Source organism: Eulemur rufifrons, chromosome 29 (genome assembly GCF_041146395.1).
Source record: "Eulemur rufifrons isolate Redbay chromosome 29, OSU_ERuf_1, whole genome shotgun sequence".
Lineage (NCBI taxonomy): Eukaryota > Metazoa > Chordata > Mammalia > Primates > Lemuridae > Eulemur > Eulemur rufifrons.
In genome coordinates, this window is record NC_091011.1 from 29,317,614 (window position 1) to 29,334,625 (window position 17,012).

The 17,012-nt window shown below is 43.7% G+C and overlaps 1 protein-coding gene across 2 annotated transcripts in view; it reads right to left on the reverse strand.

The window, feature by feature from the left end:
- Window positions 1-3,649: 3,649 nt before the first annotated feature.
- GPNMB (glycoprotein nmb) overlaps window positions 3,650-17,012 on the reverse strand; it is a 28,760-nt gene continuing 15,397 nt past the window's right edge. The window contains exons 7-11 of one of the 2 annotated variants that reach the window (XM_069462621.1): window positions 12,669-12,767; window positions 11,330-11,432; window positions 9,548-9,756; window positions 5,338-5,431; window positions 3,650-4,890 (exon numbers count right to left, since the gene is read on the reverse strand). In XM_069462621.1, the coding sequence (XP_069318722.1) occupies window positions 4,737-4,890; window positions 5,338-5,431; window positions 9,548-9,756; window positions 11,330-11,432; window positions 12,669-12,767 (659 nt within the window). In that variant the 3' untranslated portion in view covers window positions 3,650-4,736. Of the gene's footprint in view, window positions 4,891-5,337; window positions 5,432-9,547; window positions 9,757-11,329; window positions 11,433-12,668; window positions 12,801-17,012 lie in introns of both variants that reach the window. The other variant, XM_069462620.1, reaches the window with a different exon arrangement.

The window sequence follows — 17,012 nt, forward strand, 5'->3', positions numbered from 1 at the left end:
AAAGGGGCAGCTAGTAAATATTTTTAGCCTTTGCAGGCCATGGAGTCTGTCACAACTACTCAACGCTGCCGATATAATGCAAAAGCAGTGGCCAACAGTATGTAAATGAACGGTCATGGCTGTGTTCCAATAAAACTTTATTTATGGACACTGACATTCGGATTTTATATAATTTTTACATGTTACAAAATAGTACTCTTGTTTCTCCCCAACCATTAAAAAAATATAAAAACCATACTTAGCTTGTATGCCATACAAAAACAGGCAAAGGGGCTGGCTTTGGAAGGTAAACTGGTTTTCCAACCCATGATTTAGAATGTAATCCTCTGGACATCTCTGTAAGGGTAATATTGAAATTGAAATTGGGTAATATCATCCTCCCCATTTTGCACAGTAGAGCATTAGTACCTGGAGACTTCAGAGTTCATCCAGTTTAATCTTCCTCTCTTCCTCCTTGCCTCCATTCTATAGATGAGGCAGCGGTGCAGAGAAGGACAGCGACTGCCTCCAGGTCACTGAGCTAGCGAGTGACCATACGAGGCCGGGGCTCAGGTCTCTCTCAGGTCCTATCCACCTTCCTCTACTCAATTCCAAAAACTAAGTTTCAAATCCGTATCCACAGCCACATCCTTCTGCCGCATTCTCATCAGCAGCTAATCTTTTTTCACCTTAAAGGAATTTATTTTAATAAACATCTTAAAATTAAATCTTTTTTTTTTTTTTTTGAGACAGAGTCTCACTTTGTTGCCCAGGCTAGAGTGAGTGCCGTGGCATCAGCCTAGCTCACAGCAACCTCAAACTCCTGAGCTCAAGGGATCCTCCTGTCTCAGCCTCCCGAGTAGTTGGGACTACAGGCATGCACCACCATGCCCGGCTAATTTTTTCTATATATATTTTTAGCTGTCCATATAATTTCTTTCTATTTTTAGTAGAGATGGGGTCTCGCTCTTGATCAGGCTGGTCTTGAACTCCTGAGCTCAAAGGATCCGCCCACCTCGGCCTCCCAGAGTGCTAGGATTACAGGCGTGAGCCACCGTGCCCGACCTTAAAATTAAATCTTGATATTTAATTTCTATCATTAAAACCTGTCCAATGCAATTAATAATAGCAATTACATTGTAAATCCAAGAGACATTTTGATGAATGAGGTGAGGAAATTATACATAGAATGAAAATTGGTTAAATACTAAAATACCGTTACGGCACCAAAATTCCAAAATGCCTATGGAAGAGCTCCAAAGCAAATTTATCTCAGAATTTTGGGGACAAAAAAGAACGGCCAATCAGTGATAAGGAGCAGAGGAATCATCCCTGCAGATGAAGCTGGGTCTAGAGGGGTTGACCAGGATGGGGAGCTCGGGGTCAGAGGTTTGCACGCTCACTGCAGTGACACTTGGTGGTGACATGTTACATTAGTCTGGAATCCACGCTCCATGAGCACAGAGTCCTTGTCTCTCTTGTTACTAACTGCTGTGTCCTCCCCTAGACCAGAGCTTAGGACATACTGGAGCTCAGGAAATGATAGTTGAATGATCAAAATCAGTCTGCAAGGGGTGATTCCTGGGAGCGGACCTCTGAATTTTTAGGGTGCCTATTCAGCAGCTTTGAAGGCGCTCTTTGACAAAACCTTAAAGGATTGTCTCCCATCAGAAGCCCCATCAGAAGGTGGCCACCTCCACCTCCTGGGTGACTATCTTTTCGTCTGCCCTCAGGCTGTCATTTGGTTTTGGAGTTACTGTACATTCTAGATGTAACAAATGCAATTGAACATATTGTCCTCTAAGCCAGTAAACAGTTGAAAATTCAATAAGGGCAATCACTGTTTGTAAATGAGTCAGAAGTGTTTAAAATGTAGACATTTATAAAAAGTCCTAGGAATAAGGAATTCCCAGAATAATTTATTACCTCCACATTTCAATTTTCTTTGGAAGTTCTAATTCTCAGCAAACATTAATCAAGTCATCCCCCTTTTAGATCATTTCCCCCATTTTAGTGATTCAGCAGATGTTCATTGACTTGTTGCTAGGGCCATATGGAGAATATAAATCTAAATAATCTACCATTTCAGTCCGCTCCCCTTCCATTTGTTAGATTGAAATTGAGGGAGGTTTGATGAGGATTCCACCTACTTCCTTGGTGACTGACTCTATTTGCTGCTCTCTGCTACCCCCTGTTGATGTGAGAAGGGAAAGGCAGGTCTCAAGACCAACATTTCTCAGTAAGGTCCTAGGATCTCCTGGGAACTTGTTAGAAATCCAAATGATGGGGTTCCACCCAACAAGACTGAGAACACTGAATCAGAGACTCTGGGGTGGGGCTCAGCAATCTGTGCTTTAAACAACCTCTGGGGTGATTCTGCTGCAACTTGCAATTACGTTTCTGCTTTAGGCACTACCGTCCTGGCCTCCTAGCCATCACAAACATGATAAAGCCTCTCCATACTGCCTCTGGCCTCGGGCCTCACATGGAGTACATACTACTGTGCCATATGCAAAGTGCTCTCACATCCATTCATTCTGGCAGATGGATGTGTAGCAGCCCTGTGAAGGAAGCCAGGGAGGGACCACACCCCCCCTTTACAGATGAGACAACTGAGCAAGGAAAGGCTCAACAAAGGTCAAATAACTTCCCCAGGGTTACTCAGCTTTAAGTGGTAGAGCTGGATTCAAATCCAAGTCTTCTGTCTTTATGTCCATGACCAGGGCTGCTCCAATTACCCTACAGCAGGGATCTGACATTTGGGGCCAGACAGTTCTCTGTTTTGGGGGTGTCCTGCAGATTGTAGGATGTTGAGCAATGCTACCGGCCTCTACCCACTGGATGCCACGAGTACCCCTCCTTAGTTGTAACAACAACAAATATCTCCAAACACTGCCAAATGTCCCCTCCCTGGGGGACAAAATCATCCCTGGTTGAGAACCACTGCCCTACAGCCATCATATAACACTGCGGAGAAGTCTCACAATTCCTGTTCTGCAAATTTTGCACTTTTTGGAGGCCATTTCAGAACAAATAGCTTCTTTTTGGTCTCTAGACCATCTAGCAAGTGAAGGAACTAAACTAAATGTTGGTCTCCACAATACCTTCACCATCCCTTAAGAAAATTAACAATAATTTTATAATATCATCTGGTATCCAGTGTATTCAAATTTTCCTAGTTGTCCCAAGAATATCTTTCACAGCTGTTTTTTTCCCCCCCAAGCTAAGATCCAATTTAGACTTTCAAATTGCATTTGGTTGCTGTGTCTATTTAATCTCTATTAGTGCAGAACAGACAAACTACATCCCATGGGCCAAATCTGGTCTACCACCTGTTTTTGTAAGTACGTTTTTGCTGAAACACAGCCATGCTTTTTCATTTATACAATGTCTGTGGTTGTTTTCATGCTATAATGGTAGAGTTGATTAGTTGCAACCGAGACTGTATGGCCCACAAAGCCTAAAATATTTAATACCTGGCCCTTCACTGAAACAGTTTGCCAATTTGTGACCTAGAATTCCCCTCCCACCTTTATTTTTAATATGATACTGACTGTTCAAAGAGTCCAGGACAATTGCTTACAGAAAAATCTCTTATTTTAGATTGGCCTGATTATCTACATTTATATATTTAAACTTTTGATTGAAATTTCACATACATACATTTTAAAGTAGTATTTATGAAATACTATTTATGAAAGTAGTATTTATGAAATTATCAATGCTCTTTAAGGTGTCATTAAACAACTTTTTATCCTTCAAAAACTACACATGAAATTGAAAGGCAAATGATAAATTGGAAAAAATAATTAGAATACTGAAGTCTTGTCTCTTCCCACACTTTATTTTTCAGGAAGGAGAGAAAAAGAATGTCATGTCTAACCTACCGTAGAGGGTCTTAGTTACAAATTGTGGTAAAATCCTTACTGATCAAATTTCCATAGCATTTAAATAGAGAAACTGGTAGGAAAACCAGGGGCTTCCTTTGGGAAATCACAATATGTGATTTCAAATATATGCACCAGAGTGTACAGAAATTCAGATATAAACATAAGAATATCGACTCTCTGGGTGCACGGACCATGAACTTAGCATCATGCCTGGCATAATACAGAAAGCGCTAAATAAATGTCCATGGAATAAATGAATTAATGGACATCATTTCTTTGCTCAGCTGGACAGAACAGGTTGTCACCAAAATACTCATACTCATTTATTAGGTTAGTATTTTTTCTGATTATGATAAGCAAGCACATCTTCCTGAAGGCTTGGGTCTGTTATTGTCTGTCAGTAGCTCATGCATGTTCATTGAAATAGGATTCAGCCTTGGAACGGGACCCTAAGGACAGGGCTACATTGGTTTTATGCATGTGGTTATATGGAAAGCTAGAAAGTATTCAGCCTCTCCTTCCAGTTAACCTGGGTCAGATGTAATGAACAGTAGCTTCTCCCCCTACTCTGAGACATGTTATTTCTATCCTACCAGTCACCTAAGGCAATATAAGTGAAACATAGAAAGTTATGAAAGGAAGCGCTAAGTTGTTCTATCAGTTATACAACGTGGCTAAGGCTGCCTGTGGTATAATCCCTCCGCATTTCTCTAAAATGTCATTTAACCTATTGAAAAATTCAACCTCCCTAAACCACAATATCTATTTTACAATAATCTTTTGGGAAAAAAAAGTTAATCGTCATCCACTCCAGCACAGCTCACATACATGGCACTGAAGAGTGAGCTTCAGAAATAAAGCTGGTATTTAAAGAATTCCTGGTTGGTTCTTGAGCAGCGGGTCCTTCTCTTGGTTTCCTGGGAAGAGCACCACCTTTGCACGGTTGAGGAAGACATTCAGGCCTTTGCTTTTGACCACATTTCCAGGACTATTTTCTATTGGTTTGTATTCCGTGTGTTTTCTGAAAACAATGTGTTGGATAGTTATTTTAAAAAGATCTTCAGCTGAAATATATTACTTTCTACAATCTTTTTCATGCCAGGTGCAAAGGGGATAATTCCATTTAACCTAATCTGTGGCTACTAAGACAATGGTGTCTTATGAAAATATATTTCTCTTCTTCATGCAAGAAATATGTCTGCTTACTATAATTTGTGATTATATGTTAAACATTAGGTTGACACAATTTTGTCAAATTGCTGACATCTGGTAGCATTTTTAGGATTAAAAAATAAAAACCACAGCAAAATTAACAGGCCAGTTTGGTATTTGTCACTCAGTGGAAGATTTTCTTCCCCTGCACAAAATGTTCAAAAGCAAAAAAGGGAAAATGGCCCATTTGCACAGATACATAGTCACTTTTTACAGTACATGATAGCAATGTAAAGTGTTAGAACCAGAAACTTACTTGTATACCAGGAGGACGATCACAGTGACAAATAAGGCCAAGCAGCCAATGGAGATCAGGGCACCACTTGCCAGTCTTAGAGGGGTGGCTGGGTCTTAAAACAGAAGCAAGACCATATTAGTTGTGTCTTCCGGCTAGAGGACACGCCACTTGTAATGCCATTAAATAAATGAGGCAGGGAACTATCACAGAAGATGTATGGTTCCCTCTGGGCTTTCAGTAATCTTTTCTATTAAATAATACATAGTCTTTGGGTCAGCTTATCTTCCACTTAGGGAATGAGTCAGCACGCCTGGAACACTGTGTTAAGGGCTCAGAGAGAGATGTCACGTCCTGGAGACACCTGCTCAAGTCTCCAGCGACCCAGCAGCGCCGCCCTGGGGAAGGGCTTCCGTGATCCGCCTGCCACACCTCCGGCCTCATGGCTCACTGCCTGCCTTGCCGCTGTGCTAGAAATCCCGGGAGTTGCTCACAGGCCCCAAGCTTTCAAGCGCTCAGCCCCGTGCGTGTCTGCCCTTTCGCTGCGCCTGCCAGACGTCCCTGAGGGCACTGGACCGAGTGGTCACACTCTGCTCGCCTGTCTTCCTGTGCCTCGGTCCCACGGTGGTGGGATCATTTCTTTTTCTTTTTTCTTTTCTTTTTTTTTTATATTCTTATTTCAGCATAATGTGGGAGCACCAAACTTTAGGTTACGTATATTGCCCTTGCGCCCCCCCCCCCCCGTCAGAGCTTCAAGCGTGTCCATCCCCAGACAGTGCGCACCGCACTCATTATGTATGTATTTATCCATCCCCTCCCCGCCCACATCTGCCCGACACCCGATCAATGTTATTCCTAAATGTGCTCTTCGGTGATGATCAGTGAAACCAATCTGATGGTGAGTACCTGTGGTGCTTATTTTTCCATTCTTGGGATACTTCACTTAGTAGGATGAGTTCCAACTCTTTCCAGGAAAATACAAGAGGTGCCATATCACCATCATTTCTTATAGCTGAGTAGCATTTCTTTACACGTATTTCTCTCCCACTAGACTGTGAGAGCCATAAAGGCAGGGATCGTGTCTTCTCTCTGCTCCCGGAACCCGGCAAAGCCACTAGTTCTGTCTCTGCCGCCAAAGTGTGCCCAGGGCGTATCTGGTGTCCCCTCATCTCCCTGCGCACAGACTGAAGCCCACGCCCTCGCCGCGCCGGCCAGGATCCAAACAAACGAGTTGCTCATTCTTGTCATTCAGGTCCCAGCTCAGAGGAGGCCCTTCACCAAGTGGGTGACACTGGGTCGGTAGCACCTTTCCTGACCTCCCGGATCCGAGAGCCGACCTCTGTCCCTGCCTCCTTCCTCTGCGCTCACCCTCTCCATGCCTGGACTGCCGTTTATTTTCTTCACACCGTCACCCTATTTATTTGATTGCTGCCGGTGTTAAGTTAAATAAGCAGGAGGCCATTGGCCTGAGGCTATCTCCTATTTTGCGGGTCCTACCTAACAAATCGCAATCTAATTTAGAAGGTAAGGAAACTGAAACCTAAATTTAGGAGCACGGTCCTCCCTCGGTGTATGCGGGGATCGGTTCCAGGGCCCCCAAGTATACCAAGGTCCAGGCATGCTTAAGCCCTGCCGTTGGCCCTGCGGAACGCAGGTTTGGCATCCTCCAAAACGGTATTTTCCATTTGTGTTTGCTCCAAGCATAAGTGGCCCCTCACAGTTCAAAACCCATGTTGTTCAAAGGGTCAACGGTCTATTTTGTAACAAACAGCCGAGTTTCAGCCAATCACAGGCAGCCAACCATCACACCATGCCCCAGTAAAACACACATCTAGCTGTCGCCAGGCAAGTGGTTTCTCTATCTTGCTTCCTGTTCAGTTTATCCAAGCTGGCTGCTCCAGGGTGGGGCTCTCAGAACCTCTTCTGGTCCTGACTGTTGCCCGACTTTTTGCACAGATAAACTCTATTAAATTTAATCTGTCTACAGTTTTTCTCTTAACATCTGTTACTGCTCATAGAAGCAGGGACCATCTTTGTCCTGTTCCCCCCTCTATCTAGAACTGTATCTCAAACCTAGAACTGTGCTGAGCATGGAGTACGTGCTCAATGAATATTTGCTGAAAGAAATGCAGGTGTTTTACAAATATTCATTGAATCAATAAATGTCATTTCAGCTAAAAAAAAAAAAGTCTATGGGTTTGTCTTTGAAAATGATCTATTTCTGAAATTCTGTTTTGTTTTTGAGACAGATTCTCGCTCTGTCGCCCTGGGTAGCGTGCAGTGGCGTCATCATAATTCACTGAAACCTCAACCTCCTGGGCTCAAGCGATCCTCCTGCCTCTGCCTCCCAGAGTACTAGGATTACAGGCGTGAGCCACCCCATTCAGCCTTATTTCTGAAATTCTGACTTTGAAACCCAAGTTATTAAGTTACAATCCCCACTTAATTAAAAACTTTCCTTTTTTTTTGGCGACAGCTCTCACTATGTTGCCCAGGCTGGATTCGAACTATAGGCACATGCCACTATGCCCAGAATTCTCAGCTTTCTTTATTTGACTTTTGAAAATGACTCATGTCACACCCAAAGTTAGTGCTCACTGCAAGAAGAATCAAAGGAAAGCAAATATCTAAACATCTAATTCACCCAAGAGATCAGTGGTTTGCCAACACTGAGGAAGCTTAATAGAATGAATCATGACTTGAAAGGTAATTCAAAAAGCCTTTGAGCTGTGGCAGCACCAGCGGAGTAACCTCAGCAGTTCCTGAAGGTGACTGTTCCACAGTCACTGGGATACAGAGGTTCTGGCTGCCTTCTCCTGTCCCCGTCCTCTCCAGCTCTCCACCCAGACCCCAGCCACCCTACCCTGCAGGAAGCAGAATATCCTTGTATTGTTTTTTGTATTGTTGGATCTCACCAACAATAAGCCTTCACATATAATAATGATATGCATAATTACTTAAGCTTTTCTTTCAATGAGGTTAAATCTGCTCTTTATATGATTAATGAGTAAATATATATTTAAGTACATTTGACATTGCGAGAGAGGCTCCAAGTCCAAAGGAGTTATAAGTGAATTAGTCAGTAGACTGTGCCTGACAATACTCAAATTAAGAAGCAAAATAAGTGTTGTCATGTGTACACAACTTAATCTTTCCCTTCTGTTCTACCACATAACACTTCTTCTAAGACATAAATTAGTATCTTTTTTTTTTTTCTTGCTGAAGAGTGGCACTCAGCCCCCACCTTGGGGGCCGGTGGACTCCTCCTCCCAATAAATAAGTATCTTACAACAAAGTTGGCTGTAACGGAAACTCAGTTAGGGCCTCTAGGTAGAGCCCTCATTTGGGGTTTGGAGGAAATTGGATGCCACCAATAAATGCAAATTTCTTTCTTGTCTCCAACTCCTGACCTCAAGTGATCCTCCCACCTCGGCTCAAATTTCTTTCTCTCTCTCTGTTTTTTTTTTTTTAGAGTCTCACTCTGTTGCCCGAGCTAGAGGGCCATGGCGTCAGCCTAGCTCACAGCAACCTCAAACTCCTGGGCTCAAATTATCCTCCTGCCTCAGCCTCCCAGAGTGCTAGGATTACAGGGGTGAGCCACCCCACTCAGCCTACTAAATGCAAATTTCTAAATGAAATTCCTTTGTCTACTTTGTTAACATTTTACCTTTGCAAACATTAGGAGGGCAAACAGTTTTTCTGGCGAAGAGCTGAAGAGTAGTAAGTTGGTTTGTGACTACGTAATGCTTGGTAGAATTTGGGAAGAGAAAGGGACGACATGTGGCAAGTTTAAGGGAACTGGGAGTCTACCTCTACTGGGTTTCTCATTTCTCTTTTTGGCTTCATATCTTTGCCCAGGTGGAGCCCCACAAAACACGATAGCCTCTCTTCTGTTATCATTTCATTGGAGAACACTGTTATTTTTTGATGTTGGCTTTACACTTGCTCCCAAAATATAAATCTATTTGAGCATGCAATGATCATATCAAAAGGCTTTTCTTTGGCCACTATTTCACTGGGTCTCTCTCTCTCTCTCTCTCTCTCCACCTCCCTAAGTAGATTTGCTGTTGGATTTTAATGCCAGTTCTCAAATCCTTCCTAACAAGAGTTCAATGAATTTTGCAGTGAAATCAAATTAAACATTGGTAGCAAAGTCCTAAATAGCTTCAGTATTGGACACGCACTTTACCTGCAACATGAAATGCTCATACAACCATAAAACCAACCTCACCTCTGCCAGGAACAGATATCAGGGTGCTCGTGAGGGCCAGACTTGTGTCATCACCCAGAGTGAGGTTCACACAGTATGTCCCAGGCCTGCTGAAGGCTCTCCTCACGGTTAGCAGGCACGTGTCGCCCACTTGGACGGGGTCGCAGACTGCATTCGTAGCGATCTGGCAGGTGGGGTCAGAAATGATGGTACAGACCTCGGTTGGAACGCTGCCGTGGGAGGGGAAGGGCGGGCACACAGAGCACAGACAGGGGAGAAGAGAAGGTAAAACCAGTTTTGAAAAGGGAAAATCATTACATTTCTATGAAATTGAATTCTATCTCATTCTTACTCAAACCATATGAGGAATTGATGTGTCTGATTTACTCTTAAGCCTGGGTGATGAGCTACTGCTTCCTCTGTGGGTGGAGGAGGAAGAAATGGTCTCCCTCAAGGCCAGGGACTGGTGGAAACTGCACAAAGCCCAAGCCATTCCCTCTACACTCCCTCTGCATCCTGCGAATGTCCAAAGGTGCAGATGGCTTAGGTGTTAGACAAAGATATTACTAAATGCCAGAGTTGGCCCTGGCTGGATTCCAGTAGGGGCACAACAACGGCAACAGCAACAACAGCTGTCTCTGCAGGACTTACTATGTGCAAGGCACTAAGGTTTAGCTATACAATGTAATCTTGTTTATTCCTCTCAATGGCCTTTTGAGGAAAGTAAAGTTATCCCAGTTTTACAGATGACAAACCAGCTTGGGGATGGGGAAATAACTAGCCCAAGTCACATAAGCAGTTAGAGGTGGAGCTGGGACTTGAACAAAAGGTGTTGACTCAGCTGTCCTTGGAACTGCCAGGCTCCCTGGCATGACTGTCTTCACCCCTGTGCCACTTCTGGGCGGCCCTCCTGGATGGAGAGACCGAGCTCTGATGCTGGGCCTTATGGGGTGGGGTTGGGGACGGTCCCTCTTCCCCCTGGCCGGAGCTCTTGCTGCAGCTTCTGTCCCTCGGTCAGGTTTTGCTCTATTTTCTGCCACCCTCAGCCTCACCCTTACCCTGGTCCTCTCCCCAAGCAGGAGACCTTCTTAGCTCTTCCTTTCTACCAAATAAGGCCACAGTTTTATTACACCCCATCCTCTTGATTCATTTATATCTTTACACACACAAGTATCTTAATTAGGTAATTTACATATCACATGTAAATTAGTTAATTTGTTAATGTATATCTAATTAATATAGTATTTATATATTAATTTATATTTAATTTATTCTATATAGTCACAGCCAAATCATAGGAAACCAAATTATATAACACATTAGAAATAGCTGTGTGAATTCTAAAGAGAGGATTATCAGGCATTGCTAGCAACGTTAGCACGTGACAATTCCACACTGGCTTCCCGCCCACCCAGGAGGGGTCTCAGGGAGCTTAAGAGCTGCTGGGTACCAGCAGCCTCTCTGTGTGCAAGTTTCGTGATTATTGGGTGCCTCAGTTGTCTCATCTGTGAATGGGGAGAGCCGTGGAATTGTTATGAGGATTCATATGAGAACAGATGTAAGGCACTGAGAACATAGTAGGTGTTCGAACAGTTTCAATAATTATTATTCAACTTAACCAAGTGTCAAAGGTAATGAGCATTTCTCAACTGTAGCAGGACACGTGTGTGCTCGATAGCACCTCCCAGGGCCCTTTGCATGTCCTTCCCTATCCAGAGTTACGGGTAAATAGGAATTTAAATCAACTTTATTCAGACCTGGGTCCTCACTTGACCCACCCTTTGATGGAGACAATGTACTCACGTCCCCTGGCAGGTGACAACGAAGTCGATTAGGGAGTTGTCAGGCTGTGGCACGGGCATCGGGACGTCTGTCATCTGGATGATGTTAACCTCTAGGATTCCCTCTAACAAAACACCCCCCACCCCCGGAGAAAAACACATCAAAATACAACAGAAACCAAACCGAGCCAAACAACCACTATAGACTGAATGTCTGTGTCCCCTCAAAATTCCTACGTTGAAATCCTAATGTCCAAGGTGATGGTATTAGGATGTGGGGCTTTGGGGTGAGGCCCTCATGAATGGGATTAGTGCCCTTATGAGAGAGACCCCAGAGATCTCCCTTGCCTCTTCCACCATGTGAGGACACAGCAAGAAGATGCCACATATGAACCAGGAAATGAGCCCTCAGCAGATGCCAAATCTGCTAGTATTCTGATCTTGGACTTCCCAGCCTCCAGAAGCATGAGAAATAAATTTCTGTTGTTTGTTTACAAGTCACCCGGCCTATGGCATTCAGCTGTAGAAGCCTGAATGGACTAAGACACGGTCCTTAATAAATCAGAAGGCAAAATGAAAGGGAAAAAAAAAAAAAAAGGGAGAAAGCCTTCTTGCCAAACAGAAACACATCAGATCTGAGAACCTACCCCCATGGCTTTGGATACGTGTCATAAAGCACTTTCTAAGTCAAACCAAACTGTTCTTCAGTCTAATCTAGATTTTTATTTCTAGAGCCTTTGTATGTGTTAGAAAGCAGCATCCTGTCTGGGTAGGTGTTTCAGGAAAAGGTAATCCCTGGGTGGCTGCAGCCCCTAGCTCAGGGCGCGGGCAGCTTCTCAGGTGGCTTGGCCTCGGGGTCTACAGCTCGGGCTTCCACCCCCATCCCCAGAACCAGGGAGCACAGCCTGGGCTTTGGTCCCTGCCCGTCTTCTCTGCTGCATGCCTTAGGGCTGTGCCCCAAATGCACAGCCATGTGTGGTGGCCGGCTCATTCCCCTTTTTACCCACAAGAAGTATAACTTTGTGAAAGTTAGCTAGGGAAGAGTGGAAGTTGTGGGGGATCTTGATACTGGCCTTCCCTCACCCCATATCCATCCAGGTTGCTTGGAGGCACAGGTGGGATCCAGGCTTATTAGTATGTGGGCTTCACACAGGGCTCATTTCCACCAGGATGTCTAAGGCAGGTTGGGCTAGGCAGGTGGGGATCTAGAACCAGTAGAGTCTTTGCTCGTGCACGTGTGATATCACCTCGGACAAGGAGTGGGGTGCCCCTGCCACCCACCTCCACCCCCAGAGTTAGCCAAGCGAGTGGGTGACCCTAGGTTGGTGCTATCGTCTTTCCCTACTGGTGTTCAGCCTTACCTACAATCGTGATGGTGGCTTTAAAGTAGCCGTATCTGTGGATCTGGCAGTTTTCATCAAGAATCTCACTCTGCTCCAGGGAGTCGTCACTAGCAGGTACTGGGGCACTTGAATATGGCTTTAGGGTAGTTGCTAAAAATGTAAAAGATGTATATGATATAATCAACAATCTAAACATTTGTCATCTGCTTTTTAGAAAAACGTCAAGAATTCTATGCTAAACTTGTTGTGGGAATTTGAATTAAATGTGTAACAGTTCACACAGATGTGAGAGCTATAAGGCGTTATAATTGCTAAATTATGTAAGTAAATATAATCCTATATTTCACTTAAACATAGGAAGCAAATGAAAGGTTGAGGCCGTATTAAAATGTGTGCTGCAACTGTCATGATGAAATAAAACTGAAACAGATGAAGTTCCAGCTCTCCTTGTTTTAGCTGTTGGAGACACAGGCACATTACTTAACCTGTCTTTGCCTCTGTTTGCTCATCTGTAAAATAGGAAAAATGCTTACTGCCCTCCTAGGGCTGAACCATGCAACTTAAACGGGATAAACTATATAAAACCTGCTTCTCATGGCTGCCGCAAAGGAAATACTTAAAAAATATCACTTTCCGGCCGGGCGCGGTGGCTCACGCATGTAATCCTAGCAATCTGGGAGGCCGAGGTGGGCGGATCGTTTGAGCTCAGGAGTTCGAGACCAGCCTGAGCAAGAGCGAGACCCCACCTCTACTAAAAATAGAAAGAAATTATATGGACAGCTAAAAATATATATAGAAAAAATTAGCCGGGCATGGTGGTGCATGCCTGTAGTCCCAACTACTCGGGAAGCTGAGACAGGAGGATCCCTTGAGCTCAGGAGTTTGAGGTTGCTGTGAGCTAGGCTGACGCCATGGCACTCACTCTAGCCTGGGCAACACAGTGAAACTCTGTCTCAAAAAAAAAAAAAAAAAATATCACTTTTCTTGGGCCGGGCGCGGTGGCTCATGCCTATAATCCTAGCACTCTGGGAGGCCGAGGCGGGAGGATCACTCGAGGTCAGGAGTTCGAGACCAACCTGAGCAAGAGTGAGACCCCGTCTCTACTAAAAAATAGAAAGAAATGATCTGGCCAACTAAAAATATATATAGAAAAAATTAGCCGGGCATGGTGGCACATGCCTGTAGTCCCAGCTACTTGGGAGGCTGAGGCAGAAGGATCGCTTGAGCCCAGGAGTTGGAGGTTGCTGTGAGCTAGGCTGATGCCACGGCACTCTAGCCCAGGCGACAGAGTGAGACTCTGTCTCAAAAAAAAAAAAAAAAAAAAAAAAAAAAAAATCACTTTCCTTGTTCCAATAATATGGAAAAAGGTAATTCTTCCCATGTTTGGGTGTCACACAGCTCCAGAGCTTAAATTTTAAAAGTGCTACTGTGATGAGCAGAGATGTGAGGAATGACAGGTGTACAAGGCATTTTTGAAAAATAAACCATGAATATAATAAGAGCAAAGAATCTAATGCCTTACTAGTTACAACTTAAAAGGCTCTAATTGTGGCATTGGTGCTCCTTTAACACATATGCTAAAGAAAATATGATGCTGAAAATACAACCTTATCTTCTCTTTAATTTCAAAAGGCATGTGAAATGGACCCAGTCTTGGGAGACGGGCATCAAAGCCTTTCAAGAGCTGTATCTCTGACCAGCCTGGGCAACATAGTGAGACCCCACCTCTACCAAAAATGTAAAAATTAGCTTAGAGTGGTGGCACATGCCAGTAGACCCAGCTATTCGGGAGGCTGAGGCAGGAGGATTGCTTGAGCCCAAGAGTTCAAGGCTGCAGTTGAGCTGTGATTACGCCACTGCACTCCAACCTGGGTCACAGGGCGAGAACTTGTCTCAAAAAAACAAAAAAAAACCAAACCAAAAAGAGCTGCATCTCTAACTTAGTGATGTGTAAGAGGGAAGCCAGCTGGGAGGTGTTTTCTCCAGGGCTTCTTAGAACCTTTAATGGGTGAATGTGTCCTGTGACTCTCCTGTGCCCAGAGACGGCTTCTCAGAGTAGTTCTCAGAACTGTTCCAGAAACGAGTGCTCCATGGCACACACTGTGGGAAACGTTGTTTGGGTAAAGCCTAGAAAGGTCCTGACACTGTGTTGGATTCAAATGCAGTGGTTTATTAGCAGAAGGACCGTGGCAGGCTCAGTGTCCCATGAGTTTCACAGCTGTCCTTTAGAAATGACTCTAGCACAGTCATTTAGTCTGTCCTGAGATTCAGCTGATGTTCTCTGTAGAGAGAGGGTTGTTTGTTCAGGACATTTAAGATCGCTAGCTCTTCCCCAGAAAATTAAAAAATTCCTTATTTTGAAGTTCTTGACAGGCAGAATTTAGTCGTCAAGTTAGAACATGAACTCATGACTCTGTTACATTTTAAAATAAAACTCCTTTTTAAAAAAATGGCCAAATAATAAAAATCAATGATTGTACTTAGGTAGAATGCTTCAAAATGCATATGGAGTTTTGCAGACATTGTATCTTTAAAGTCAAGGCATGATTAGAGGGCTCATGGAGAGAAAAGAACAGCTTAAAAGACAGATGGGAAAGAAGGTGAATCCTCAATTCAGTATTTATGTCCCTGTTACCCAGAGAGTGGTGTGAGAGCTCTTGATTTCTTGGGAAAGTAAGAAAATTCTATGTGATATGATATGATATATCTTGATATGTACATATGTTATATATATGGCATTACACTGATCAGCATTGGTCTTACAAAGCGTTTTTTTTTGTTTTTTTTTCCCCTTCATATTTGTTCACAAAAGTCTGAAAAACAGTAGCATTGTTAGCTAAGAAAACTCTCTGACTTCAAGACAGTGCACTCCCATCTGCCCTGGTCGCATTATCTACCTGAGTCACCTTTTCACCTCTGCTTCTGCCTTGTTCTTGTGGTTGCATTTGGTTTCTGTTTTTGGCTGTACTTTATTATAAAGCCATTTACCAAAGCAGAGAGAACATAATTTTTTTTTTTTGAGACAGAGTCTTGCTTTATTGCCTGGGCTAGAGTGAGTGCCATGGCGTCAGCCTAGCTCACAGCAACCTCAAACTCCTGGGCTTAAGCGATCCTCCTGCCTCAGCCTCCCGAGTAGCTGGGACTACAGGCATGCACCACCATGCCCGGCTAATTTTTTTTTTTTTAATATATATATTTTAGTTGGCCAGATAATTTCTTTCTATTTTTAGTAGAGACGGGGTCTCGCTCTTGCTCAGGCTGGTCTCAAACTCCTGACCTCGAGCGATCCACCTGCCTCGGCCTCCCAGAGTGCTAGGATTACAGGCGTGAGCCACCGCGCCCAGCCGAGAACATAATTTTTGACCAAATAATAATATACTGCTCAAGAATCCAAGCCTGTTAATATGGCCTGGGTAGCTGGAAACGCCCTCTAGAAGAGACCTCCTGTAGGAGGCATGAACTGAGTCCTAGCATCACCCTGGGGCCCACTGCTTATCCCCCACTCCTGCTCCCCCCCAACACTGCTTCAAGGCATTTTAGGGTTGATTATGGTTGATCTAACACCTTTCCATAAAGCCAGGCAGCTTTCCTTTGCAATAAAACTTAATTAACTCATAGGGGTTACTAGCTTACATCTTATGGTCTGACCTAGGGAAAATAATAACAGAAATTTAAAATACCTTTTCACTGACTTCAAATATACTCTTTTTTTTTTTTTTTTTTTTTGAGCCAGAGTCTCACTTTGTTGCCCGGGCTAGAGTGAGTGCCGTGGCGTCAGTCTAGCTCACAGCAACCTCAAACTCCTGGGCTTAAGCGATCCTACTGCCTCAGCCTCCCGAGTAGCTGGGACTACAGGCATGCGCCACCATGCCCGGCTAATTTTTTGTATATATATATTTTAGTTGTCCATATAATTTCTTTCTATTTTTTTTTTTAGTAGAGACGGGGTCTCGCTCTTGCTCAGGCTGGTCTCGAACTCCTGACCTCGAGCGATCCACCCGCCTCTGCCTCCCAGAGTGCTAGGATTACAGGCGTGAGCCACCGCGCCTGGCCCAAATATACTCTTAACACATGCTGTGATAAAAATAGTTTCTAAGAAAAAAAGCTAGCTTAATAAAAGTGCAATTCAAAATAGACTGACTAAATAACCTAACATTAAGTCTTTTACCATTCTGGAACTTCTAAACATTAAAGGCATCTGTGATTTATTTTGAATTTTATACCTGGTCTCTTTATTTGTAAGGAAAATCATTAATACTTGCAGATAAAGAAATAGGTTCTCCTACAGGATTACTAGAACAAAGCTGTATGTTAAAAGTTGCTCAAATACAGTTATGTTCGTTCTCAGGATTAGGATTAATC